Source organism: Podarcis bocagei (genome assembly GCF_964188305.1).
Source record: "Podarcis bocagei genome assembly, chromosome: 7".
Taxonomy (NCBI): Eukaryota; Metazoa; Chordata; class Lepidosauria; order Squamata; family Lacertidae; genus Podarcis; species Podarcis bocagei.
This window is the reverse complement of record NC_138132.1, coordinates 1,529,969-1,556,980: the sequence shown is the minus strand read 5'-3', so window position 1 is coordinate 1,556,980 and position 27,012 is coordinate 1,529,969. Positions and strand designations below refer to the sequence as shown.

Sequence of the window (27,012 nt, the reverse complement as noted above, 5' to 3'; positions counted from 1 at the left end):
TTTTAAGTAATATTATGTTCAAGCTGAGCAGTTCAATCTATGATAAAATTATTTAAAGTTTGGGACATAATATTTGAGATTTACAAAATAAGAATTGAAATAAGGTAATAAATTGCTGTCTATAATTATATGACTGAGAACGCAGGGAAGGGTGATGTGAGGAAGTCCAAAGATTATGAAAATATGATTTATGAATAACTGTTTTTTACTTGTATTCTTTTTTCATTCTTTGTTTATTTCTTAACTTTGCTTTGACTTTTTCTGTTTGTTGTATGGTGATGGTATTTTATATGAATGGTGGTTTGTTTGTTGTTTGAAATTTGCAATAAATATCTTATAAAAACAATAATAAACAAGACTGCCTTCGGATGTCATCTAAAAGTCGGATAGTTGTTTATTTCCTTGACATCTGGTGGGAGGGCGTTCTACAGGGCAGGTGCCACCACTAAGAAGGCCCTCTGCCTGCTCCCCTGCAACCTCACTTCTCACAGTGAGGGAACTGCCAGAAAATCCTCGGAGCTGGATCCCAGGGTGGAGACGCTCCTTCAGGTATAACCCACCCCTCACCCACCCAAAGTTACGGACGGCGCGAGCTCAGCTCACCTCGCCTGAGAAATTCACCACCTTAAGTCTATAAAGGCGTAATGGGAATTGATAAGCCTTTCTGAAAAGGAGGAAGGCAAAGTTCGCGCTGGCAGAGGAGGCCTGCCGCAACCGGAACGAGGTGCTGAAGTTTCTGCGCGCTTCCTGCACGTAAGTAGACCACCTGCCCTTGCCTTCTCTGGGTGCTGCTGCTTTGCTGGCGAGGGAGAAGTGATCCTGTTCTTGAACTTTGGCTCTCTGAATCATCCTTCTGCAAATACACCCCTTTGGGCTGAGTGGTGGCTGGCTGCGCCTATAAACCTTGCATTCGCTTAGCGCTGACTGCTCACCAGCATGGCTCAAGCAATCTCGGAAGTGATTCTTAGTTTAGAATATTTTCTGCCCACGGTCACCTTCGAGCCATTTATGCTCTTAATGTTGGGGAACAGGCTTTGTTAATGGGCCACCTGCGTGGCGTAGGCTGTGCGATGACACAACAAACTGCTTCAGGAAAAGAGAGGGAGAGGTAGTGTTTGCTTGCCAACTACCTACCTGCGACCTTTTGATGTGTCCCTCTTCTGCCAACTCACTAACGGGTGTTTACAGTTTAAAATAAGGGCTTCCCCTCCACACTTTTGGAACTTTTTTGGGGGTAGCCCCTGCCCCCAAAATATAGGGGGGCCCAGAACACACAAGCTGGCGCCCCTGAGGCTAATAGATACGTTACAGATGGGGAAAAGGAAGGCTGGGGTGGAGGAAAGCGAGTGGAATCCTAGATTCTGACGTAATATTACATAATTGTTAAAATGGCCAAGTGGAGCAGACATGGATGGAAGGAGGTTCTGGGAGGGGAGAAGGCAAATGAGGCAGCTGATGGAGAAGACCTCATTATCTCGCCCCCCCTTTCTGCTGCAACCAGGTGGAAAAGCTTGCATGCTCATGTTGTGTCCCTTGTGTCAGAAACAGCCACCTGTAAGCTGAGCTCGTGAAGCTCTGTGTGTTTGCGTGCTGGCTCAGGGGAGAAAAGCAAGACCCCGAGCAGCTTGCTAAGGGAAAGGCTTCCTCCTCCTCCTTCTCCGGAACACTGGTTAAACAACAACAACAACAACAACAACAACAACAACAACAACAACAACAACAACAACAACAACAACAACAACAACAACATATTTATACCCCACTCATCTGGCTGGGTTTACCCAGCCACTCTGGGCAGCTCCCAACCGAATATTAAAAACACAATACAGCATTAAACATTAAAAACTTCCCTAAATAGGGCTGCCTTCAGATGTCTTCTGAAAGTCAGGTAGTTGTTTACTTCCTTGACATCTGGTGGGAGGGCGTTCCACAGGGGGGGTGCCACTACCGAGAAGGCCCTCTGCCTGGTTCCCTGTAACCTCACTTCTCACAGGGAGGGAACCGCCAGAAGGCCCTCGGAGCTGGACCTCAGAGTCCGGGCAGAACGATTGGGGTGGAGACGCTCCTTCAGGTATACAGGACCAAGGCCATTTAGGGCTTTCAAGGTCAGCAAGGTGTGCTCAGAAATGTACTGGGAGCCAATGTAGATCTTTCTACATATTTGGAATTGTTTTATTACCAGACTGGGTGCCAAGCAGCTTCTGTAGCTTGAAGCAGTGCCACCCAGAAAGTAGTGCTATCACTTCCAGGCTGCTTCAGGTTACAGATTTGACTTGTCCATCCTCAGCTGAGAATTCCAGAGCAGAGGAAGCTGGAGAGGGTTGTAGGCCGGCCTTTCCTAACCTGGCGCCTTGCAGATGTTCTGAATTCACATCTGCCCCAGTCACCCTGGCTGTGCTCCCATCAACACCAGCATCACATGACTGCACTCGCTGATGGGAGCCGTACTCCAAAACACATGGAAGGCAAAGATTGGGTTGGAGTGTCCATTTCTTATGAGAAGCACTTGTGCAGGAATAGGGACCAAAGGAAGATCAACATAATAATAATAATAATAATAATAATAATAATAATAATAATAATAATAATAATATATTTATACCCCGCCCTTCCCGGTTCAAAAAGCAGGCTTAGGGCGGCTAACAACAGATTTAAAACACGTAATTATAAAAGCAGCATAAAATACAGTATAAAAACATGAATAACAATACAAATAAAAAATCAATTAGATAATCCCCAGGGCTAGCTGGCTGAATTGGTCCTACTTGGGCCAGCGAGGAGGCCAGGGGAGAATTAGCTGTGGGGTCTCAGAGGGGCTGATCTTCATAAAAGGGGAGGGGGAGGGAAGGAAGGGGAATAAAAGATAGGCTGAATTCAAATTAAAGGCCAGGCGGAATAGCTCTGTCTTACAGGCCCGACAGAAGGAGGTTAAATCCTGCAGGGCCCTGGTCTCATGGGACAGAGCATTCCACCAGGTTGGAGCCATCACTGAGAAGGCCCTGGCCCTGGTGGAGGATAGTCTGACTTCCTTAGGGCCCGGGACCCCTAAACTATGATTATTCGTGGACCTTAAGGTCCTCTGCGAGGCGGTCCCGTAGAAGAAGAAGAAAAACCAGCTCTCCAATGCTATGCACTGAGGATTTCAGCTGTACAGAGGATGAAGTCTTAATCCTCATTTTTTGATGGGGAACAGTCCTCAACACCTTTCTTCCATCTATTTGCACGTGATGGGCTGCCAACCTTCCAGAGGCAAGCTTTTGCAGATATTTATTCTCAGTCCCAGGGATAGTTTGAAAAGCCTCCACATTTTCTCCCTCTTCTTAGCTACCAGCAGCTGTGGATCTTCCACCCTTTTAATACCCCGTGGCTGACAAAAGCGATGCTCTCCCTCACCAGAGGTAAGCGGAGTAATTTGGTTTTAGGATGGGTGTACTTACCCGAAGGATTCAGAGGTTATTATCTCAGCCCAAGTTAGTAACCGTAAACCATTCCGTGAAGAAGGAGGTCTGCTGCTGTGTAGATGTCTTCAGGAATATTGAACATCACTTCCCACATAACATCAGTTGCAAAGAAAGGAGAGGGAGGGAGATAGGATAACTTGGTCCTCACAGGCCTTGCCTCTCAGCTAGGTGGAATTCAGTACTAGTCATATTGGCTGGTGTGCCCTTTTTTGTGTCAGCCACATCTCCCCACTTCCTGAGTTTCCCCCTCGGTTTCTGCACTTGATGCAGAGGGATGTGGGGGGCAGAGGGGGTTTGGCCACCTGGGAATGGAGCCCATCTAAGAGAAGGAAACCTCTGCTGCCTTGTGGAACAGCTTCAGGAGACGAAAAGGCTCAGGAGAGAACCCTTCACAAATCTGGAGTCCCTAAGGCGGTTGGATGGCGCCTTGTACACCTCCTTACGGGATGCAGGTGGCGCTGTGGGTTAAACCACAGAGCCTAGGACTTGCTGATCAGAAGGTCGGCGGTTCGAATCCCCGTGATGGAGTGAGCTCCCGTTACTCGGTCCCTGCTCCTGCTAACCTAGCAGTTCGAAAGCATGAAGTGCAAGTAGATAAATAGGTACCGCTCTGGTGGGAAGGTAAACGGCGTTTCCGTGCGCTGCTCTGGTTCACCAGAAGCGGCTTAGTCCTGCTGGCCACATGACCTGGAAGCTGTACGCCGGCTCCCATGGCCTGTAAAGCGAGATGAGCGCCGCAACCCCAGAGTCGGCCACGACTGGACCTGATGGTCAGGGGTCCCTTTACCTTTACACCTCCTTCCAGCAACTCCTGCCGCCAAGCTGGTGCCAAATGTCTTGCTCTGCTTTCCTTTGGCCGAGGGGGATGGGCCTTGTCATCTGGACAGCCCAGGACCTCCCTACACAGGGCCCAAGCTTGCACCCCGGGGAGGATGCTAACACAGCCGTTTGACTTCACCCCCGGAAGAGCACTCCATTGTCTCTTGAGACAGATGGATGCCAACAAGTTTCCCCCAAGGGAGTGCAGCAAGGAAAAGGGGACCTGCGGTTCCCCTGATTCTTTTGGACTTCAACCCCCCCCCCATGAGCCCATTGGGACTGGAAGGTTGGAAAGCAGGGAGCCCAAAGAGCAGGTGGAGCCAGAGCCAAGGACAGGTGGAGCCCAGGGATACTAGTTTTGTCCGCATCCTCCTCTGTTGAGTTCCACCTGGTCTAAGGAGGAGGGAGGAGGCTGACAGTGAGGGCCACCGACTGCGTTAGTTTGAAATTGAAAGCAGGCAGCTGGGGCTGGCTGAAGGCACCCTGAGGTGGGTGGGACAGGGTCCCCGTTCATCCTAAAGGATCAGCCGCCGCTGATTCTCGCAGCGGCCAGGGGCACCTGATGTGGGACTTGCCTTTTGGCTGCTCCTCTGCTCTTCCTTTTGCAGAGTTCCAGAACAAAGACGACGCCTACTGCTTCTCCTTGGCCAAGGCCCTCTACTGCGTGTCCTCCCCAGTGACGGTTGGGTTTTATGCACCGTGGGGGCACTGCAAAGCCTTCCTCCTGGACAGGATCCGAGGTGAGCGCTCGTAAGGTGAAGACCCATGAAAGGAAGGGCTCACAAAGGGCGGACCTTGGTAATAATCCAACCTGTGGAGGCATAGCTCTCCTGGTGCCGGCTTTAGGAAGGTGGTGTGAGGCTCTGGCAGGTTCCTAGAGCCTTCCTATCTTCTTCCCAAAGCCCAGTAAGTGCTTGTGGGAATGTTCAGGGAGGCAGGAGAGGATATATTGTTATACCCTTCCTAACTTGCGCTAGCAAGTTCCTTTACTTAGCAGAGTTTCACATTCCCCTTTTAAACGCACAGTGGGTAGCTGGTTGCAAGCTGGTGTAAGCCTCTCACTATTAGGTTCCTGGTAAGTTCCCTTACCAGCTCCTGCCACAGCTGTCAACTTTTTCTTTTCTTGCTAGGAATCCTATTCAGAATAAGAGAATTTTCCTTTAAAAAGGGGGGAAGTTGACAGCTATGGTTCCTGCCAACCTAGCAGTTCAAAAGCACGTCGAAGTGCAAGTAGATAAGTAGGTACTGCTCCAGCGGGAAGGTAAATGGCATTTCTGTGCGCTGCTCTGGTTTGCCAGAAGCGGCTTAGTCCTGCTGGCCACATGACCCGGAAAAACTGCGGACAAACGTCGGCTTCCTTGGCCAGTAAAGCGAGATGAGTGCTGCAATCCCAGAGTTGTCCGTGACTGAACTTAACTGTCAGGGGTCCTTTACCTTTAAGTTCCATTATATCCCTCTTAAAGAATAAACACATGACAATCTTATTTAAAGTCAATAAAAGAAGTTTACTCACAGTATCTTCAGTTCACAGTTGGATCCCTGAAGGCAGACTTAGTTACAAAGTATACACATGTGGATCTATCCCATATGGGAATACTTCCAGTGTCCTCTGTTGGCTGAAAGCCAAGAGAGCATTTCTTGCTAAAAAGCTGCTCCAACGATGGAGGAAGTCAAAGAGAGGGAGTGTGGCAGCATGCCTTGTCCTTTTTATTACCTGGACAGGTAAGGTCATGCCCACCTCTAGTCACATGCAAAGGAAGTATGTCCCAACCAGGAGGAAACAGGAAGTTTTTGACTGGCTGGACCAAACATTCCCCCATATGTCCACTCTAGGAAAACAAGGAATGTTGTACTTGACTGCTGCTTATGTGTCACATCCCACAGTGCTTGCCTGGCTTAGGGAAGGAGGAAGAGGGTTCTAGGACCCGGTCAGAGCCCTCACGCCTCCCCCCAAAGCTAGGGAACTGCTTGCCGGCCTTTGAGAAGGCAGCCCCCATGGCTGTATGCTTGGTGCGACCACTCTGTTCACACTGCCCTATATCCGCCTTGTTCACAGAATGCAAGTGTAGCCTGTGGAACTCATTCATTCTGGATGAGGCAAAGAAGAGCAGGAGTGGCTTTATGGAGGTGGGGGATGAGTTAAATACTGTGGAGGGCAGGGCTATCAAGGGCTATGTGTCAGGAGAGCAAAACGTGTTTATCTCCATTTCCAGGGACACCCATGCAAAGTAAGTGGCACGTGCTGATTTTCAGCATTTGTTTTTCTTGACGTAGAATTTGAGTTTCACTGGTGCAATGCTTGGATTTCATTTATTTGCTGCACCAAGTAGCTTTCTCACTGTTCTCGCTTTCTCCTACCGGAGGCAAAACACACTGCTTAGAGAGATGGAAACCATTTAGAGAATAATGTTTTAAATAAATAGCATGTACCGTATTTTTCGCCCTATAGGACACATCGTCCCATAAGGCGAGCTTCCCCCGACCCCAGCCCCCAGAACAGGCAACTCTCGGCCTTGCGGAGAGCTGCGCCTTGCGGAGAGAGGCTTCAGCATGCAGGCAACTCTCCGCAAGCCGCGGGAGCCCAGCGCGGGCTCCCATGGCTTGCGGAGAGCTGCGCGAAGCCTGGAGAGCGAGAGGAGTCGGTGCGCACCGACCCCTCTCACTCTCCAGGCTTCAGCGAAAGCCTGCATTCGCCCCATAGGACGCACACACATTTCCCCTTCATTTTTGGAGGGGGAAAAGTGCGTCCTATAGGGCGAAAAATACGGTAACTCTCAGAAAATAAAGCAACGAAACAATTTACAGATGAGCTTGGAATCACACCAAAGGGTGAGAGTGTACGGTTTATTAAAGCATGACGGGTAAGAGGCCTTGCAGAATGGGAACATAGGAGCCGCCCTGCAGCTGCGTCAGACTCAGGTCCAGCATCTTGTTCTCACAGTGGCCAACCAGATGCCTCAAGAGAAAGCCCAAGGGCACGAGTGCTCTAGCACTTTCCCCACCTGCAATTCCCTGCCTTACCCTCCCAAAAATGGTCTAATCCCAGTTTAAAACCTTTTAAATGAAAATTGGGTTTTACCATAGAGCAGGCGTCAGGCGAGTCTCTCTGAGAAGGCTATTCCAAATTCGAGGTGCCACCACCAAGAAGGCCCTCTCCTTTGTTGCCATGTACCTCAATTCACTTGGAGGTCGCACACGGAGTGAGGACTCCAGAGGGGATCTTAAAGTTTGGGTAGTTAATCAAAGTATTGTATGATCAACAGAAACCAGGACAGACCCTGGTTGGCTGGGGTACAGTAGACTCAGTCTCTGGTCTGGCTCTCTTCCTTTCCCTCTAGAATACATGCGTCTTCAGTCACAGAAAAAAGACCAGCAGGAATTCCAGCGGACGGGACTGAAACAGCGAGGGACTTCTGGGTGGGATCTGGTCTCCGTCGTCTTCCTCATGATCTTCTACCATCCCGTCCTGACGCTGCAACACCGGCAGAGGAAAAACGTCCAGCACATCTTCATTCATTTCAGCGCCTGGGAATACGCCGGGAGTGACCAGCTCTGGGCAGGTCTCATCACTGCCCTGTGCGACGGCATCGAGAGCCACTTTGGCCTTGTCCCCGTGAGCGTCTACAGAGCTGTGGGCAGGAAGTGCGGCCTTGTCGAGGCCCCTCTGCGCCAGGAGTGGATCAGCAAGAAGTACCTCTGCCTGCCGCTGTGGGCTGCCATCCTCTTGGTGGTGGTCGTGGCTGCCGGGGTCGCGGCCCTCATCTTTGTTTTCGGCATCCCCACTGGCAACGCTTCCGGGGACGCCATTGCTGTTGTCGAGGGCCTTGGGGCCACAGCGGTTGGGATCACGGCCGCGGCATCCGTCCGGATGGCTGTCCTGGTGGTACGGAACGTCATCATCACCCAGAAGGCCCAGTTGGAGAGGCAGATGAACCGAACGGACCTCAGCGCCCAGCTGGGCTTCATGAGCAACGTCAAGAGGGAGGTGAAGATCATTGCCAAGTTCCTGAAGTTCATGGAGATCTTCCAGCGGAGGAAGCTCAGGGTGGTGCTGGAGATCACCAGCTTGGACAACTGCAGCCCTGACAAAGTGGTGGGCGTCCTCGACGCCATGAACATCCTGCTCTCGGACTACGAGGCGCCCTTCGTCTCCATCCTGGTGGCCGACCCCAGCGTGATCGTGGACTGCGTGGAGAACTCCTTGTACATGAAAGGCATGGCCAACAACGGCTACGAGTTCTTGAACCGCATCATCACCCTCCCATTCTCGGTCCCCAAGATGGACACCCACACCAAGATGCAGCTGGTGAAGTCTGCCGTCGACTGCAGGGAGGAGCAGGAGAAAAGCCTGGAGGAAGAGGAGGGAGAGGTGGACTTTCCGCAGGAAAACCAGAGGAGGCTGAATGCTGGGTCGCCCTTGTGTTATGATTCCGCCGGCCGGAAGGCCCCCGAGCGAAACGCAGATGGCAGCCGGGTGCCTCTGGTTGTCGTGAGTCCCAGACTGGGAGCGCGTCCCCAAAAAAGGTGCAAGAAGGGCTTCAAAGCCAAGGACCTGATCCAGGAGGCCTTTGAGTTCCTGCTGGACGACAGCATGAAGGAGTACATGACGGACAACATGGTGCAGATGAGACGGATCATCAACACCATCTCCGTCACTGTGCGTCTCATGGCGACGGAGGTCCCCCGGGAGAAGCTGTGCCCGCGCAAAGTGGCCTCCTGGGTGCTCCTGGCCAGCCAGTGGCCGTGCCGGCTCAGCTGGATCTTGCAGTGCATTGAGGACGATGAGCAGGTGGGGCGCCTGGGTCTGGGCCAAGGCTGCCAGCTGGCTCCCCACCACTTCCTGTGGGAGGTGTACGAAAAGTACATGGACGAGCTCGACATGCTCAAGGGCCAGCTGGAGAAGCTCTTGGAACTAGACGGGGACCCCGAGCTCTTCCACAGCTTCCTGTGCCACAGGTTCCAGGTGAAGGACGCCAGCTTCTTCCTGCCTTACACGGTCAACCTGGACTCCTCCTTGAAGAGGCACATGGAGCTGCTCCGGGGCAGCCGCAGCCTCAAGCGAAGCACCAAGAAGGGCCACGGGCTCTCCAGATGCCTTCTGCTGGGGCTGTCGGTGGACGAGGTCTGCAAGGAGGTAGGAGAGCACTGCCTTGTCCAGGGTCAGCTTGGAAGCAGTTTGAGGAAAGAGGAGGCTGCCCAAGCAGGAAGGAAGTATATAGTGTTAGGGCTTCCTGCCAAGGCAAACAAAGGAAGCGATGCCACAGAGTTCTCTCTAGCAAATTTCACAGGAAAGCTCTGTGAGCCTCATTCCTTTCCTGTGCCTGTCTGGCAAAACATGGATTGCTGGTTTGACTGCAATAAGGTCCCGCAGATCTATCCCAACCTGACTAGGAATACACTCTAGAGAAGTATCCTTTGTTTTGTACCTCAGCTGTATTTCCCTGGCTGGGATTTGGCCTTCAACTCTAATTATGCCTCTTGCCTGTCTGGAAGGAGACACTAGCCTATTTGCATAAAATTTACATTGGTTGCCCTGCCCACTTATTGCCTCTGGCCCCACCCACCATGGCCATGTGACCTTTGGAAGGTTGCTCAACAGGGAATATGGCCCCTAAACAGAAAAACTTTGCCTTGCCTTGCCTATATGTGGGGCTTGTGTTGAGGGACGTGATTGTGAGTTTCCACCTCTGCTTTTTGTTCTTTTCCAGATGGACCAACTTGGCTTGAAAGAGGAAAATTCCCAGCGGTACAAGGAGAGGTTGAGGCAGCACCATCTGAACGGACGCGCCCTGGCCTACAGCGACAGGAACGAAATCAGAGATGTGCTTGGCATGGGTCTCGGGGAGTGGATGACCTTCAGTGCGTATTTCCTTGGGTCAGGGTCCTCTCAGGCCCCTCCGACATCGTCTCCCATGGTGATGTTCGGAAAGAAGACCTACTTAGGTGTGCAAGAGAACACCCCGAGAGGAAGCACCTGCTCCCTGAACTTTCCCAGGGAAAATAACCAGCTCGACCAGGTTCTGTGCACCTGAGGCGTGCTGGAAATTGCTACTGGAATCTGGAGCAAGATATGGACTTGATACAGCCACTTCAACATTTATTTATTTCTTATAGAAAGGAAGCGCTGTGGTCCCTAACTCCAGAAATCAAAGTTCAGCAACTCTGCCTGAAATCCTCAGTCAAAATAAAAAAATTCCTTCCAGTAGCACCTTAAAGACCAACTAAGTTATTTCTTGGTATGAGCTTTTGTGTGCATGCACACTTCTTCAGATACACTGAAACAGAAGTTGCCAGATCCTTCTATATAGTGAGAAGGTGGGGAGGGGTATTACTCAGAAGGATGGTGGGAATGGGAGATTGGCAGGTGGCTGAGATGAGCCTGTTGACGACTCTTAATGACTGCAATAGGTCTTACAGGAAAAGGCAAGGGGTGAGAAGGTGAGAAATGGCTTAGTCATGTATAATGAGAAATCCTCAGGTCACTGGTGTCTTCAGATACCTTAATTCTTCAGAAATCCTCAGGTCACTGGTGTGATTTATTTACCCATAATCTGCATAAGACACGATCTATTTAATCAGTTGGAAGATTCAGGATAAGCAAAAGAATGTAATTCACAAAGTGAATTGCTTTGAGGGTGGTGTGTGTGTGTGTGTTTTGGGGGGTTAAAACTAGGCAGTATATACGTTGAATCAGTGCTATTTTTCCTTAAAAAATGTTATGGGGTACTCTTGTTTTCCTACTCATATTGAAATACTTTCCCTCAATTAGGCCAAACTTAGATCCACAAAATGTATAGGGGAGTGCGTACCCCTGTGTCCCCCCAGAAAAAAAGCACTACCTAAAATACATAAATAAACTATGGCATTTGATCCCACAAGCGGGAGTGGTGGCCACAAACTTGGATGGCTTTTAAAAAATGACAAGGTGACAAATCTGTGAACCTAGGTGTGTGGGAGAGACGCCAAAGTCAGACTGTGGTTTTTGTGTCACCCTGAAAAAGTGTTACAGATAGGTAGCTGTGTTGCTCTGCCATAGTCAAAATAAAAAAATTCCTTCCAGTAGCACCTTAAAGACCAACTAAGTTAGTTCTTGGTATGAGCTTTCGTGTGCATGCACACTTCTTCAGATACACTGAAACAGAAGTTGCCAGATCTTTCTATATAGTGAGAAGGTGGGGAGGGGTATTACTCAGAAGGGTGGTGGGAATGGGAGATTGGCAGATAGCTGAGATGAGCCTGTTGACGACTCTTAACGACTGCAATAGGTCTTACAGGAAAAGGCAAGGGGTGAGAAGGTGAAAAATGGCTTTGTCATGTATAATGAGATAAAAATCCAATGTCTTTGTTCAGCCCAGGTCTCTCCATGGTTTTAAGTTTCGTAATGAGTTGCAATTCAGCAGCTTCTCTTTCCAGTCTATTTCTGAAATTCCTTTGTAGTAAAACAGCTACTTTGAGATCTTGTATAGAATGTCCTGGGAGATTGAAGTGTTCTCCTACTGGTTTCTCTGTTCTGTGATTCTTGAAAAAGAGGCTCAAGAGGTGAGCTTCTGAGAGCTGTAGAATGAGGTGGTGGCAGTGGCGAAAATGGTCCAAACCCATGAAATGACCAGAGTAAAGGACAGACAAAATAATCTAATGTTTTCAGAAGACATAATTTAATTTGGGGGTGAGATTGGTATCTGTCACAAATGCATATCATATACAGCACACTTCATTCCTCTCTTCCTGTCCCAGGCAGGCTTTTTTAAAAAAAACCACACACACGCACACCCAATATCTGCAGTGAAATATGGTTGAATTCATCTCAGCGTTGTAGTCCGAAACATCTGAGGGGCACTAGGCTCGTGAAGGGTGTCTAGGATCCTTTTTAAAATTATTATTATCTTTCTGCCACAATGAGCAGCTCTGGAGTTATCCTTCACCTTCCAACCCAGCAGTTTTCTCCGCAGACGATGACTCGCCCTCCCTGTTTTCCCTCCGGACTATGTGATTCAGGCCCCGCTGCAACTCAAACTGCCTTTTCAGAGAGAAGTCTAAATTGATGAGGAAGTTGGAAAAATACCTGGCCCGCCCCACCGTAAAATGGCTCTTCTGCAAGAAGCTTCGGAAAAGGTCTGGGTCCCCATCGAGCTCTAAAAGTTTTCTGACATCGTTCTTAATCTTGTCCAGCTCCAAAGCATTGTCCTCATAAAACAGCAACAAGGCCTTGCTGTCTCTTTCGGATGCTTCGTCCTGCAGATCGCCTCCTCCACCTCTGCCATCGCCTTGCTTCAGCTGCGAGCCCCTGGCCCGGCTTTCAACGAGCTTTTCCTCCTGCTGCTCGTCTTCTGCACACTGCAAAATCCAGCTCAAGCGGCAAGGCCAAAAATGGGCAAGGATAACCCAATCGACCACCTCTTTGGTCACCAACCTGCCATCTTCCCTACTGACATTCAGTCCGGATTGGGGCTTATATCCTAGGTCAAGCATGGACCTAATGGTCAGCACTGTGTTGACGACCCGGTTCATTTGGACAAAATTTCCTGGGACGTAGTCTTCAAAATTCTCATGGCTCAGGTCTTGGAAGATGTGCTGGACTTCCTCTGTGGCCAACGAGCCCGTGGCTTCTTTGACCCCTTTGCTGCTTTGCTTGTGAGCCCATGTTTCCGGATTAGTAGCAGAATCCTGCCCCCGTTTCCTTTTACCGTTCAGAATCCCTGCGAGCATCCGCCTCTTGCCCTTGCAGCTCATCCGGGGCAGGGAGAAGGGGAGAGAGATGATTCGATTCAAGTACAAGTAGCCATTGCTGCAGGTGGTCTTTGAGGACTGAATGCTGTCCACCAGGATTCCTGGGTCAGCGACCAAGATGGTGATAAAAGGAGCGTCTTCGTCTGAAAGGAGGGTTTTGATGGCGTCTAGGACGGCCACCACTTTGTCCGGAGTGCAGAGGTCTAAATTGACGATCTTCAGAACCACCCGGATCTCTCGGTCCTCCTCGAACGCCATGAATTGTAGGAAATGAGTGATTGTTTTCACCTCTTCCTTCACAAAGTGCATAAAGCCCAGCTGGTCCTTGGCGTTCATTTTCGCCTGGAGTTTCTTTTTCAGGGTGAAGAGAATGTTTCTCGTGCAGCGCATAAAAGGCAGAGTGGATGTGCCCAGCACTACTGTTGTTGTGTATGCCATGCTTTCCCATAAACCGCCGCCCGATTTCAGCCTCGTCAGCACCGTGCTCAGAAACAACCCAAGGAGCAGACACAAGAGGCCAGACCAGAAGAACTTGCTCCATCCTTTCAAAGCCCATTTCTTTTTCCGCAGAACTGGCTCTTCCTTGAATTTCACGCCAAAGGACCGAAAAGTGCTGAACGGGATCCTGTAATTGCCTTCGATTTCATCCAGCAGTGTTGTGACGATGCCGGCCCAGGTATGATCGCATCCTGCGTATTCCCAGGCGTTGAAGTTGATGAAAATATAGTGAATGCCTTCAGGCTTTGCTGAGCGCAGAAGGGGGTGCGCGAAGATGATGTGCCAGAGGAACAAAGGCAGGGAGTACATGGTCCTTGCAGCTTCGCTTCCGTTTTGTTTGCTTCGCCAGCGCATGTGATCTGCAACGGAGAGCATCGCATTGGAAGATTCCAGACAGAATAAACGAAAGTCCTCCTTCACGCGGCACATAGTTAAACTATGGAACTTGCTGGACTAGATGGGGGCATTGCTCTGACCCAGCAGACTCTGCTTAAGTTCTTAGGAAATTATTTATTTATTTATTTTTTTAAAAATCCTTCCAGTAGCACCTTAGAGACCAACTAAGTTTGTTACTGGTATGAGCTTTCGTGTGCATGCTATGGTATCTGAAGAAGTGTGCATGCACACGAAAGCTCATACCAATAATACCAATAACAAACTTAGCTGGTCTCTAAGGTGCTACTGGAAGGATTTTTAAAAATAAAATTTAATTTTTTAAATTTTCTTTTGACTACGGTAGACCAACATGGCTACCTACCTGTAACTAGGTTCTTATGCCTTGTGCTCACACCAGTTCCCAATTCATCAGCATGCTGCTGCGGACCACGCTCTCGGGATACGAGGTCCACCTGAACAGATCCTCCTCAACAAATCTTTTCTCTCCCAGCCCTACCTAGAGCTTCTGGGGATTGAACTCAGGGGCCTCCTGCTCTGACCCTGAGCTGCAGCCCTCCTGGCACAGTCTGCATGCCTTTCCCTGCATCCCTGCAAGTACAGAGGACTAGACAACTCAGGAAAGATGTCTTGGCTATCCCAGTGGGACCCTCCTGTCTCAAGAGACATTGGAGTGCGCCTCCGGGGGTGAAGCAGCACTGAAATGACCTCCCAGGGCACAAACCCGGGCAGGGTGTCTGGAGGTCCTGGGCTGCCCAGACAACAAGACCCCGGAAGTCGGTGCCCGCCGCGAGAGAGAAAATGGTGCCGTGGGGGGAAAGCATGGAATCCCCATGCTGATCCACAGAACGACCGTGGGCCGGTTCCAGGAAGCTCCTGGGCCAGAAGCAGCCCATGGGCCTTAGGCTGCCGAACTCTGCTTTAGGATCAGAGTTTTCCTTCTCCTAGATGGGCTACCTGCCAACCTGCCCCTCACTTCCCTCTACAGCACATGCAGAAACCCCCTTCTTGACCACTGGACCCACTCATTCAGGAGAAGCCCCTAACTCATTGAGGGTTTGAGACCCATCAGCTGCTCTCGCCTGGGTGTGGCCATTGTCACCTGCTGACAGCTTCTCGGAGCCCCAGGTGAGAGCTGAATGCAGGGTGGGGACCAAGGTGGGCAAACTACTCCAGAAGGAGCACGATGTGTCCCCCACCAGAGGCGCTACCCCATGCACAACACACTGCTACCGTAACCTCTCATAATGGTTGGCCAGCTTGCATGGCAATGAGGACCCCTTCTAGCGCTGCACCCCAGTCCTGCCATGGCTGTATGGGGAAACGGATGCTCCACTGGCATCACAGAGTCCCTGCATCTCAGAGGGCAGCAGCGCCTCTGGCAGCCAGCAGGTCTTGCTTGGAAATCTACAGCAGCCTTTGCCGATCTGGTGCCCTCTGTGTGTTTTGGACTGCCTGGGGCTGATGGGAGTTTTAGTCCAAAAACATACGGAGGGCACTAGGTTGGGGAAAGCTGTCTTGGGCACTGGGACAGCCCAAATGATGATGATGATGATGATAATAATAATAATAATAATAATAATAATAATAATAATTTATTTATTTATTTATTCCCCGCCCATCTGTCTGTGTTTCCCCAGCCACTCTGGGTGGCTTCCAACAGAAGGTTAAAAATACATTAAAACATCAGTCATTAAAAACTTCCCTAAACAGGGCTGCCTTCAGATGTCTTCTAAACCAGTGTTTTTCAACCACTGTTCCACGGCACACTAGTGTGCCACGAGATGTTGCCTGGTGTGCAGTGGGAAAAATTGAAAAATTCGAAAGATTTTTAAAAAAAATAAATGTCAAATTTCCGCCCACTAGGCGGGCGCCGGACTGTGTCCACCCTATTTTCCATCCGTCCTGGGTGGGGATCAGATCGGATGGGATCGGATGAGAGCAGACAGGCGGTCCACTCTCATCCGATTCCCCATAGAGAGCAGCGGGGCTCTGACATCTCCCTCTCCGCACACAGTGGTGGTGTGCCTCGTGATTTTTTTCATGAAACAACTGTGCCCTTGCCCAAAAAAGGTTGAAAAACACTGTTCTAAACGTCAGATAGTTGTTTATTTCTCTGGGAGGGCGTTCCACAGGGTGGGAGCCACTACCAACAAGGCCCTCTGTCTGGGTCCCTGTAACTTCGCTTCTCGCAGCAAGGGAACTGCCAGAAGGCCCTCAGAGCTGGACCTCAGTGTCCGGGCAGAACGATGGGGGTGGAGACGCTCCTTCAGGTATACTGGACCGAGGCCATTTAGGGCTTTCAAGGTCAGCACCAACACTATGAATTGTGCTCGGAAACGTACTGGGAGCCAGTGTAGGTCTTTCAAGACTGGTGTTATGTGGTCTTGGCAGCCGCTCCCAGTCACCAGTCTGGCTGCCACATTCTGGATTAATTGTAGTTTCCGGGTCACCTTCAAAGGTAGCCCCACACAGAGCGCATGCAGTAGTCCAAGCCGCAGATAACTAGAGCATGCACCACTCTGGTGAGACAGGTGGAGCTGGTAGACAGTGAACGACCCTCTCGCTGTTGTATAATTAAATACGCTCTGAACTCTCTCTTTCATCTGTGATGACTCACATCTGAGGAATGGTGGTCCTTACCTTCAATTTCACACAAGAGCCTTTTCTTGCCTCTCCCCCAGGGTGCGTAGAGTCCCACCGTCACAGGCAGGGGAATATGGTGCAGAGTCTCAGCCAAGGCTTGGCAGTAAATGGTTTCATTTGTTCCTGGTTCCTCTGTAAAAAAAAAATAGAAGGAAATCAAAATGATTTTTATTTTATTTTTAAATTTCACCAGACTATGGGGACCAACCAGGGACGCGGGTGGTGCTGTGGGTAAAACCTCAGTGCCTAGGACTTGCCGATCGCATGGTCGGCGGTTTGAATCCCCGCGGTGGGGTGCGCTCCCGTCGTTCGTTCCCAGCTCCTGCCCACCTAGCAGTTCGAAAGCACGTCAAAGTGCAAGTAGATAAATAGGGACCGCTTTATAGCGGGAAGGTAAACGGCGTTTCCGTGTGCTGCTCTGGTGCCAGTTCGCCAGAGCAGCTTCGTCACGCTGGCCACGTGACCCGGAAGTGTCTGCGGACAGCGTGGGCTCACGGCCTCTAGAGCGAGATGAGCACGCAACCCCAGAGTCGGACACGACTGGCCCGTACGGGCAGGGGTACCTTTACCTTTATGAGGACCAGCAGCAAGTAGAACCGGAGAAGAGAACTGAAATCTAAGACGCTGATTTGGAAACTACATTACACACCCCGATTTTCTTTATCCAGAGGTGCCTCTCCCTTCCGCTGGAGTGAAATGTAGATGGGCTTACTCATCATCGTGGCATTTAAAAAGTCCCCAATCCACAGGCTGCTTAACTCTGCCAAAGAAGGGTAGGATAATGAGTAGAGTCCTGTCCCCACCCCTTGGCACTGGTAGGGTGGCAGGCAGAGAGGTCAACAGAAGGGACACCAGAACCGAAGATGGCGCAGGAACAGCCAGCTAATTCTGGTTTGCCCCCATCTTCCTCCCTGCTGAATGCTAGGAGGGCAACACTGAGATGAAGGAGGCACAAGCCAACTGCTCAACTCCCTGTGCCACGGCTACCATTGCTGCTTCCTAGCCATATTTGCTTCTGGGCTGGCAACTGTGGCAAGTTTTAGGTGCCTATTAACAAATAGTTCCCATAAATTTTCAGATTGTACTGCTCGGTGTTTTGATTCTGGATTTTCTATTTGACACCACAGGCAACTCCCTGTTTATGTGGGGGTTGCGTTCCGAGGCACAGCACGTTAAAGTGAAATCGCGTATATCGGAAACACCATTGAGAAAACCTGCAAACGAGAGGCCACTAGGGGGCGCATTGGAAGATGGCCGACAATGCCATCTCTCCGACCCACACGGGGTAATTAAGAGGCTGTTATGGGAGTAGGCAGCCTCCCTTGTTGCCCCAAGGAAATGGGGAACACTGCCTTGCCTGCTGTGCCCATAAATCACCCCCTAATTTGAAAGAAGGGGGTGAGGGCACTAGGCAGAATGCCCCCGTGTGGACCTCGGCTCTCCTGGACGCTGTCTCTGATCGCGCACTAGTTGCAGCAATTTGGAATAATTAATTACAAAAGAAGCAAATGCACATATTTCAAGTGAAGAAGGGGAGTGAAGTCTGCTAATTTAAGTGACCTCTGCGAAAGAAGACGACGGGTTGGAGAAACAGGAATATTTTACGATGAAGATACACCAAAGGCTGGGTATGTTGACAACGGGGCTGAATGGGGGGGGGGACGACCTTTTTTACTTACCTTCTATGTGATTTACAAGAACCCCTCCTCATTAGAATCGTCGGTTGAACTGACCCAAGCAGGATGATTAAGGTCTGTGTGGAGATAAACTTTAACCAAAAGTATGCTTTATGGAGATTGAGAAGCAATAAGAGTTTTTGGGAATGGCGCAGCAATTAATTCGGAGTCGCCATCTTACCAAAGGATTTATAGCCGGGAGGAAGAATGGATTTGTTTTCAGACTGCATTCCTAGTGAATCTCCTCAGAGGTTTTGAGAAAGGAGGCAGATTGGTGAAGATTAATGACGCTAAGACTGTTTTGATGTATGGAAGTGATGTTATATGGAAAACGTCTGGATATGGCTACTGGATAAAAGAAATAATATCCACGCAGGATTACAAACTGTTCTAACCAGCTTGCGGAGATTATCAGAGGTCACAAAGAGAAAGGAAAAATATATGAAAATAACAACAAGAGATGTGGAAAAACAATAAGAAAGGACTGGATAGTACTGTGTGTTAGGTAGTGGGTTGACATAGCAGCCGGCACAGCGATTTCTTCAAGTAGCTCTTTATTAAGGTAAGCTGGAATAGAACTGACTGCGAACAGCTCAGCCGGCCTGTATTTATAGGCAGCCGGCTGTCAACATTGTAACCACAACAGCCCAGAGTTCCCGCCTAAAATAACTGCCGCGGACCTGAGTGAAAACTATCTACAGACCTGATTGAAAACTATATACAGTACCCCCCTGTTGGCCCAGGGTGAAACTACACTACATAACACCCCTCCCCACCGAGATAAGGCGTTAGTTACAATCGTAATGGTTTCCTTATATACAGCACTACGCGTAATGGTTCAATTAGGCACAAAAGCATATCGGTTACATTTCCCATACTTAGCCCAACAGTGATACCTGTCCAACAACATAGTCCTTTAAATAAGTTGGGCGCTTGGAAACTCTGCCAGACCGCCGGGGACTGGTAGCCAAGTCCGGAGGGCCACACAGTTCTCGCTGAGGTTGTGGTGCGACCCTAGGTGGCGTTGGAACCAACTCCCCTGGATCCGCTGCTGTGGGTGGAGCCTCCGCAAGTGGAGTGGTCTGAGTCTGTTCTGAGACGGCTTGGTTCGGCTCCACGCTGGCAGTTTGCGAGGGAGGTGTAGGTGGGGCCTCGCCATCTGTACATGTCTCTTCTGGAGTCGCAAGCGCAGTTGGGGGCACCTCGGTAGTGTCCAAGTCGCCAACCCTGCGCCTAAGCTGGTCTATGTGCCGTCGCCACAAACGTCCGTCTTCGAGTGCCACCTGGTACGAGCGAGGTCCAGTGACTCCCACTACTGTGGCTGGCACCCAAGGGATGTCCCCCACATAGTTCCGGGCAAAGACCTGGTTTCCTGGGACAAATGACCGTGGTGCGTTGGCACAGCCTGGGGGTTCAGCCACGGCAAAGTCTGGGTGTAGCCGGTCGAGCGGTGACCTGAGGTGGCGGCCCATAAGCAGTTCAGCAGGACTCCTCCCTGTGGCCGCATGAGGGGTGATGTGTTGCACGAACAAGTATTCGGTGACCCGCTCATGCCAGTCTCCCCGGTCTAGGCGCGCCAGTGCCTCTTTTGTCGAGCGCACCATTCTTTCCGCTTGCCCGTTGCTGGATGGATGAAAAGGTGCCGTTAGGGCATGGCGGATGCCCAGTCCCAAAAGATACCGCTCAAACGTGCCTGACGTGAACTGCGGTCCGTTGTCAGAGACAAGGACATCAGGACACCCATGCATTGCAAACAGGCCTTGCAGCACCCGGATGACAGCTTCGGTAGTGGTGGAGGGCATCAGGGCGACCTCCAGCCATTTGGAATAGGCGTCCACCACTACCATAAAGGTCCGGCCGTGAAAGGGGCCAGCCAGATCGATGTGCACCCTCGACCAGGGTGTCTTTGGCGTCTCCCAGGTGTGTCCCTTAGCTGCCGGTGGTGCAGGCCTCGACTCTTGGCACGCTTGACAGGCGGACACCCAGGCAGTGATGGCATCGTCCATATTAGGCCATCAGACGTAACACCGAGCCAACGCCTTCATTTTGACAATTCCCGGGTGGACAACGTGCAGAGCCTCCAGGACGCGCTGACGGAGTCCCTGGGGAATCACGACGCGGTCTCCCCACAGCAGACAGCCGCGATGAGCTGAGAGTTCATGTTGTCTGGTTGCGAAGGGCTGGAACTCCGATGCAAAAGGCCCTTGTGGCCACCCCCTCCACACCCAGTTGAGCACCCGGCTGATGGTGCGATCCTGGGCAGACGCGGAGGCCACAGTGGCAGCCGATACAGGCGCTGCCGGAAGATGCTCAATCAGAAGGAGCGATGAAGCTGGAGCCGGGTCTTCCACAAATGCTGGAAGAGGGCAACGGCTGAGGGCGTCGGCATGGCCCATCGATTTCCCCGGGCGATGGATGAGCCGGTAGTGGTAGGCAGCCAGGAAAACAGTCCATCGCAGCATGCGTGGTGAGAGGACCGGTGGAGTTGGACGATCACCGGCGAGGAGGCCCAGGAGCGGCTTGTGGTCAGTGATGAGGTAAAAAGTCCTGCCATAGAGGTATTCATGGAACCTCTTCACTCCAGCCACAAGTGCCAATGCCTCCTTGTCGAGCTGGCTGTAATTCCGTTCCGTCGGAGATAGTGTCCTGGAAAAGTAGGCGAGCGGTGCTTCTCTTCCATCTGGAAAACGGTGACTAAGGACAGCACCGATGCCAAAAGGTGAGGCGTCGCAGGCAAGGACCAGCGGCCTGGATTCACTGTACTGTACCAGCACACAGTCTGAAGAAAGGAGAGCCTTGACCGCGTTGAAGGCCGCCGTCTCTCGATGACCCCAGGCCCAAGGCGTCTTAGTGCTAAGGAGTCGGTGAAGAGACTCAGCCACTGTGGCTTTGTGGGGCAGGAACATGTTATAAAAGTTCAGCAGCCCCAGGAATGCCTGCAACTCCGTTTTGTCCTTTGGGGTGGGGGCCTGCTGGATAGCGCGGATCTTGGATGTGGTTGGATGAAGGCCGGAGGCATCGATAAGATAGCCCAGGAACTCTACCTGTGGAACGGCAATCAGGCACTTCTCCCTCTTTACCTTGAGCCCGGCCTCCTGGAACCTGGTCAGCACGGCACGGAGGCGCTCGAACAGCTGCTGGTGTGAGTCTGCAGACACCAAGACGTCATCAAAATATGGTACCACGCCCGGAAGCCCTTGCAGGAGACGCTCCATAAGGCTTTGAAAGATGCCAGGAGCCACACTCACCCCGAACTGCAACCGGCGGCAACGGAATGCCCCCCGGTGGGTGACGATCGTCTGGGCTTCAGCAGTGGCATCATCGACTGGCAGTTGTTGATAGGCTTGGGCAAGGTCCAGCTTAGCGAAGACCTTACCCTCACCCAGGGAATGCAGCAGGTGTTGGACAACAGGAACCGGATAAGCGTGCTGCTGAAGTGCCTTGTTGATTGTGCACTTGTAGTCAGCGCAGATTCTCACCGACCCATCTGGCTTGACAGGCGTGACGATGTGGGTTTCCCACTTTGCGTGGTCAACGGGCTCCAAAACTCCTTGGGCGATCAGTTTGTCCAGTTGTTCGTCCACCTTAGCCTTGAGAGCAAAGGGAACCCGGCGTGGCTTTAGCTTGATGGGGGCGACTTGTGGATCAAGGCTAAAGGAGATGGGCGTACCAGTATATTGTCCCAAGGTGCCGTCAAAAACCTCGGCAAAGTCTTTGACCAGACCCCCGGTCTCTGCGTTAGAGATGCAGTTGATGCCGGTGACTTCCAGGCTGAGGGCATCAAACCAGTCTAGCCCTAGGAGGCTTGGCCGCTGACCTTCGACCACCACCAACCGGAGCAGGCCCGAAAAATCCTTGAAGGCGATCCGGAACCGGCCAACGCCTACCACGGGAATGTCGTTTCCCTGGTAGTCTCTCAGGTGTACGCGGTGAGAGTCGAGTTGCCTTTTGGACACTCTGGGTACCAGTCTTTTGATGGTGCTCCATGACACGACGGACAGGGCAGACCCGGTGTCGATCTCCATGTCACATGGAGCTCCTTCAATGAGCACCGTGACGTTCAGCTTGCGTCGCGTAGACGAGTCGGTTTGGCCAATCGTGGTTCCAGACGGGCAGCGGCAGTTGGTGAGAGCGAAACAACTTTCCTTGGCAGACTGGAGTGAAGACTTGAACTTGCGAGTCGATGAAGGGGGGGTGTCAGACGGAGCCGATCGGCAGACCTTAGCGATGTGGCCCCTTCTGGAACACCTCCTACAGATGGCGTCTCTGAATCGACACTTGGCACGGGAATGGTCGCCTCCGCAGCCAGCACATTCCGGTTGGCCCTTGGACTTCTGTTGGAGCTTCCTGCGCTCCCGCTTTGTCTGGTGCACGTCATCGTCTTCACTGGAGGATGCCTCATCACTGCTGGCCTCTTCATGATGCACCGGAACTGGCTCCCTAGCAAGACGCGGGCTGCTGGACTTGCGGATCTCCTGGGCGGAGCGTTCAGCAGCTTCTGAGGCCACAGCCTCCTCAATGGCTTTCTGTAGCGTGAGGTCTGGCTTGGCTAGGAGACGCCATTGCAGATGGATGTCCCGGACCCCGCAGACGATTCGATCCATCAGGGCATCGTCTAAGTCTCGGAACTCACAGTGCATTGCAGCCTTTCGCAGGGCGGTGGCGTAGTTGTTGATTGACTCCCCCTCTGCCTGGTTCCGGTGGTAGAACGCATGGCGGGCAGCAATCTTGGATGGCTTTGGTGCGTAGTGGTTGCGGAGCTTCTCTTGGATCGTGTCCCATGGTGTTGCCTGGACTGCTTCAGGCACAACCAATGCTCGGGCCGTCTCAAACACCTCAGGCCCACAGAGGCTGAGGAATAGGCCCCGCTTCCGATCCATTGATACTGCTGTCAGCTCGTTGGCTTGGAGGTAGCAGTCGAACCGAGCGAGGTAGGAGTCCCATGACTCAGAGGCTGGCGCAAACGGCGGTAGAGGCACAAGTGAAGCCATGATTCCGATGCCGGCGTGAAGGGCGATGGATGGAACACAGTGCTCTAGCCAGAACAGTCAGCTCTGAATTGGTTCTGCCCAGTGATTTCGCTCAGTGATTTCGCTCAGTGATTTCGCTCTGTGATTCAGCTCAGTTCAGAGGCTGGCCGCATCTGGCTGTGCTCTGATGTTCATCGATCCCACCTTCGTCGCCAGTGTTAGGTAGTGGGTTGACATAGCAGCTGGCACAGCGATTTCTTCAAGTAGCTCTTTATTAAGGTAAGCTGGAATAGAACTGACTGCGAACAGCTCAGCCGGCCTGTATTTATAGGCAGCCGGCTGTCAACACTGTAACCACAACAGCCCAGAGTTCCCGCCTAAAATAACTGCCGCGGACCTGAGTGAAAACTATCTACAGACCTGATTGAAAACTATATACAGTTTCCCCCTGTTGGCCCAGGGTGAAACTACACTACATAACACTGTGAACATCATAAGGTTAGATTGGTGGACATTAAAACAGCAGTAAGAAGCAAGAAGTTGATTGGATCCCCTTCGGAACTTGCAATATAGGTACCCCCAACAAAAATTTAAAATTCGGCTGTGTAATTTGGAATTTATGTAATTTGGTTTGATTTGATGTGATTGGTCGGTTAATAAAAAATTATTCTTAAAAAAAAAGAGAAAACCTGCAAACGCCCTCTAAGCCACTGGGAAACCCAGCCAGATGGGCGGGGTACAAATAATAAATTATTATTATTATTATTATGGGCTCCCTTGAAAAAAAAAGTTGCAAAAATTGAAAACCCCATCTAACTCTACCACAATTGCTCTCTCCAAACCTCCTCGCTCAAACTCCAACCCTCCCCAGGCCTCAAAGGTTGGAGCAAAGGCTAGAGGCTGTTTTCATGCCCTTTTTTGTGCTCCTTTAGGGCTGTTTTTGCCAATATTCATGCCTCTTCCAGGTTCATGGTGATGCAGTCACACGTGGCTTGAGTGTGTGTAAGCAGGGAGTTAGTTGCCTGTATGCATTTTTGCTTTATTTGCCTTCTAGTCCTGTGATTTTTATGGCTTTTGCTTTGTACAACGCTTAGAGGTGGTGGTTGTTGTTGTTTTAAAAAAGATATCAGACATCCTCTAAAATGGATACGATAAATGTATAAAAATGGCTGATCTGAATGGGCATGTAAAAGCTGGAGGTGGCAATGTGCTCATGTCCGTGTGGGCATGCGTGTGTGATGCTGCATCCTTCACTGCTGATGTGCGCAGAACAATGAACCGAAAGAAAAAGTAGCAGTCGCCATAAGGAGCTCAAGGCCACACACGTTTAGGCAGAACAAACGATGCCATGCTGGCCGAGTAGTAGGAACTAGAGCAGGCATAGCCAAACTCGGCCCTTCAGATGTTTTGAGACTACAAATCCCATCACCCCTGACCACTGGTCCTGTTAGCTAGGGATGATGGGAGTTGTAGTCTCAACACATCTGGAGGGCCGAGTTTGCCTATGCCTGAACTAGAGACAGCTGGAAAAGAAATGCGATCTAGGCAGAATTGTCGTTAGTACGAGGAAGACAGATAGCTCCTCCTGCAAGTAAAAATCTGCTTGCTTTAAAATGGGTATAAAAATCCTTGGATCCCTTTGTTTGGGGTCCTGCTCTTTTTTTTTTTGCTAGCTTTCCAGATCATTAGTAGCTGGACCTCTAGGGTTGAGCATGGAATAAACTGGCAATTCCTGTTTGCTTTGCTTTTCTGCACCTCGCCTCTTGAGTTTCGGCCTCAGGAAAGAGACGGTCAACCTTTTCCCCACCGCACCACCCACCAGATGTTCCAGCTGCTGCCTCGCACCCCCTTCATCGCCTCCTAGGAGACCCTCCCTCTTGGCCACAAGTCGGGGCAGCAGAGCACACGTGTTGCCTGCCAGGTTCAATCCTGCGCATCTCCAGATAGGGCTGGCAAAAGGTGTCTGTCCGAAACCCGAGAGAGCCACCCCCAGCTGGTCTTCGAAGGCGATGTTGAGCCAGATGGACTTGCAGGTCTGGACTCAGTGCGAGGCAACGGGCAACCTCCTGAATTCTTACCTAGGTGGCTGTCCACGTAACTTCTGAAGTACAGGAACCAAACAGGGAGTGGCAGTTGGAGCAGCAGAGATGACCATCCATGCTTCCTAGACTGTCCCTTTTCTCCAGCTTATATCAGGGTCAACGGAGGAATGAGTGGCGGGTCAGCTAAGAGCATGCAGGCATGTGTGTGTGTGTTGGGGGTTAACGGAAGGGCAGAGTGTTTGAGGACTGGGACAGGGAAACCAAAATGCTTGTTTACAAAGCTATTTTACTACCAACCTTACTGTATGCTTGGGAAACATGGACCACTTACAAACGCCATCTCCAACTCCTCAAAAGATTCTGTCAATGGGGTCTCCGAAAAATTCTACACATCACTTGGGAAGACAGGCGAACTAATACCAGTGTACTGGGAGAAGCAAAGATCACCAGTGTCGAAGCAATGATTCTTCAACATCAACTTGGTTGGACTGGTCATGTTGGGCGGATGCCTGACGATCGTCTTCCAAAGCAGCTACTCTATTCCGAACTTAAAAATGGAAAGTGTAATGCTGGTGGTCAGCAAAAGAGGTTTAAAGATTGTCTCAAGGCAAATATTTTAAAAGTAGTATAAACACCGACAACTGGGAAACACTGGCCTGCGAGTGCTCCAGTTGGAGAACAGCCTTGACCAAAGGTGTGATGGGCTTTGAAGACTTTCGAAGTCAGGAAGAAACAGTGCTAAGAGGAAGGGCGTTTGGCAAATCCACACCAGGATCAACTCCTGCCCAGAAACCAATGTCCCCACTGTGGAAGGATGTGTGGATCCAGAATTGGCCTCCACAGTCACTTATGGACTCACTGTTAAGGCCAAGTTCATAGAAGACAATCTTTCGCGGCTACGAGGGATTGCCAAAGAAAGATGTTGGGGGTATGGCGCATGAGCCTTAGATCTGCTGAATTCACTAAGGATTAATCAAATTTACGAGAAAGGATCTTATCTACGAAAAAAACAAAATTCTTGGTAACGTAGTGTGAAGTTTAGGTGCAGTGCCATCAGTATCCTGGTAGCATCCAACTGTGAGCCAGCTGCATTTGATTCGGTGATTAAACCTCAACAGTTTCTTGAGCACCCCTAAAGTCAGAAGGTAATGGAAGCACGTGTAGCCTTCACTTACTTAACACCTGGTTTCACGTGGCCCGTCTGGAAAAGAGATAATTGTGTCCTCTCTACAGGTCCCAAAGCTTGCTGAAATATCATTAGGGATGTTTGGCCCACTGACAGCATTCACACTTTGCTGAGAAAGCAGGTCTTTTCCTTGGAAGAGAGTAGATTTATTTGGCAAGTGCTGCCTTTTCAGATGTAAGATTCCTGGGAAAAGCCTACGCATATGTCTAGAAGCTGCCAAGGAAGGTTTACCTGCTATGTGAAGCTATTTGCCTATTCCTTTGTAATCCTGCCTTCATCATCCAGCTGCCTTCATCAAGTGAATGTACACATATCAGAATTTTTGACAGGGAGGTGGCGCAGGAATCTTCTTCTTTGGCGATCCCTCCTAGCCGAGTAAGATTGACTTCCATAAACACTGTTTATGGATAGCCCTGCGTGTTGTGGCATTCATAGAGCCCTGTGCCCCTCTCCCCCTCCGACACGGTATCATCGATCTCTTTCAACACCATAAACAACTTGTTGGCATACAGCGGCATTCCTGAAATGAAAGACCATCAAGATTTAAGCGCTTTAACAGCAGCAAAAGTTCCAGTTGCATCTAAATGCCATTGG

General features: G+C 50.7%; 2 protein-coding genes across 10 annotated transcripts; one reads left to right on the top strand and one right to left on the bottom strand.

Moving 5' to 3' along the window:
• Positions 1 to 675: 675 nt before the first annotated feature.
• LOC308592198 (NTPase KAP family P-loop domain-containing protein 1-like) lies at positions 676 to 10,452 on the top strand. Of its 2 annotated transcripts, XM_081203485.1 has the most exons (5): positions 676 to 753; positions 3,325 to 3,398; positions 4,889 to 5,020; positions 7,619 to 9,414; positions 9,989 to 10,452. In XM_081203485.1, exons 2-5 carry the CDS (start codon positions 3,380 to 3,382, stop codon positions 10,310 to 10,312), a joined length of 2,271 nt encoding a protein of 756 aa, XP_081059611.1. In that variant the 5' UTR covers positions 676 to 753; positions 3,325 to 3,379; the 3' UTR covers positions 10,313 to 10,452. The 2 variants fall into 2 exon arrangements, with proteins under 2 accessions (XP_081059611.1, XP_081059610.1); XM_081203484.1 differs by lacking the exons at positions 676 to 753; positions 3,325 to 3,398 and having other exon boundaries at positions 4,144 to 5,020.
• Positions 10,453 to 12,030: 1,578 nt separating this feature from the next.
• On the bottom strand, positions 12,031 to 26,957 carry LOC308590373 (NTPase KAP family P-loop domain-containing protein 1-like). 8 transcript variants are annotated; one of them, XM_081200379.1, is made up of 4 exons: positions 25,010 to 26,957; positions 17,194 to 17,304; positions 16,542 to 16,676; positions 12,031 to 13,864 (listed from the first exon to the last, which is right to left on the bottom strand). In XM_081200379.1, exons 2-4 carry the CDS (start codon positions 17,261 to 17,263, stop codon positions 12,192 to 12,194), a joined length of 1,878 nt encoding a protein of 625 aa, XP_081056505.1. In that variant the 5' UTR covers positions 17,264 to 17,304; positions 25,010 to 26,957; the 3' UTR covers positions 12,031 to 12,191. The 8 variants fall into 8 exon arrangements, with proteins under 8 accessions (XP_081056505.1, XP_081056504.1, XP_081056503.1 ...); XM_081200378.1 differs by having other exon boundaries at positions 25,269 to 26,957; XM_081200377.1 differs by lacking the exon at positions 25,010 to 26,957 and adding an exon at positions 23,880 to 23,904 and having other exon boundaries at positions 17,194 to 17,758.
• Between the last annotated feature and the right edge of the window lie 55 nt (positions 26,958 to 27,012).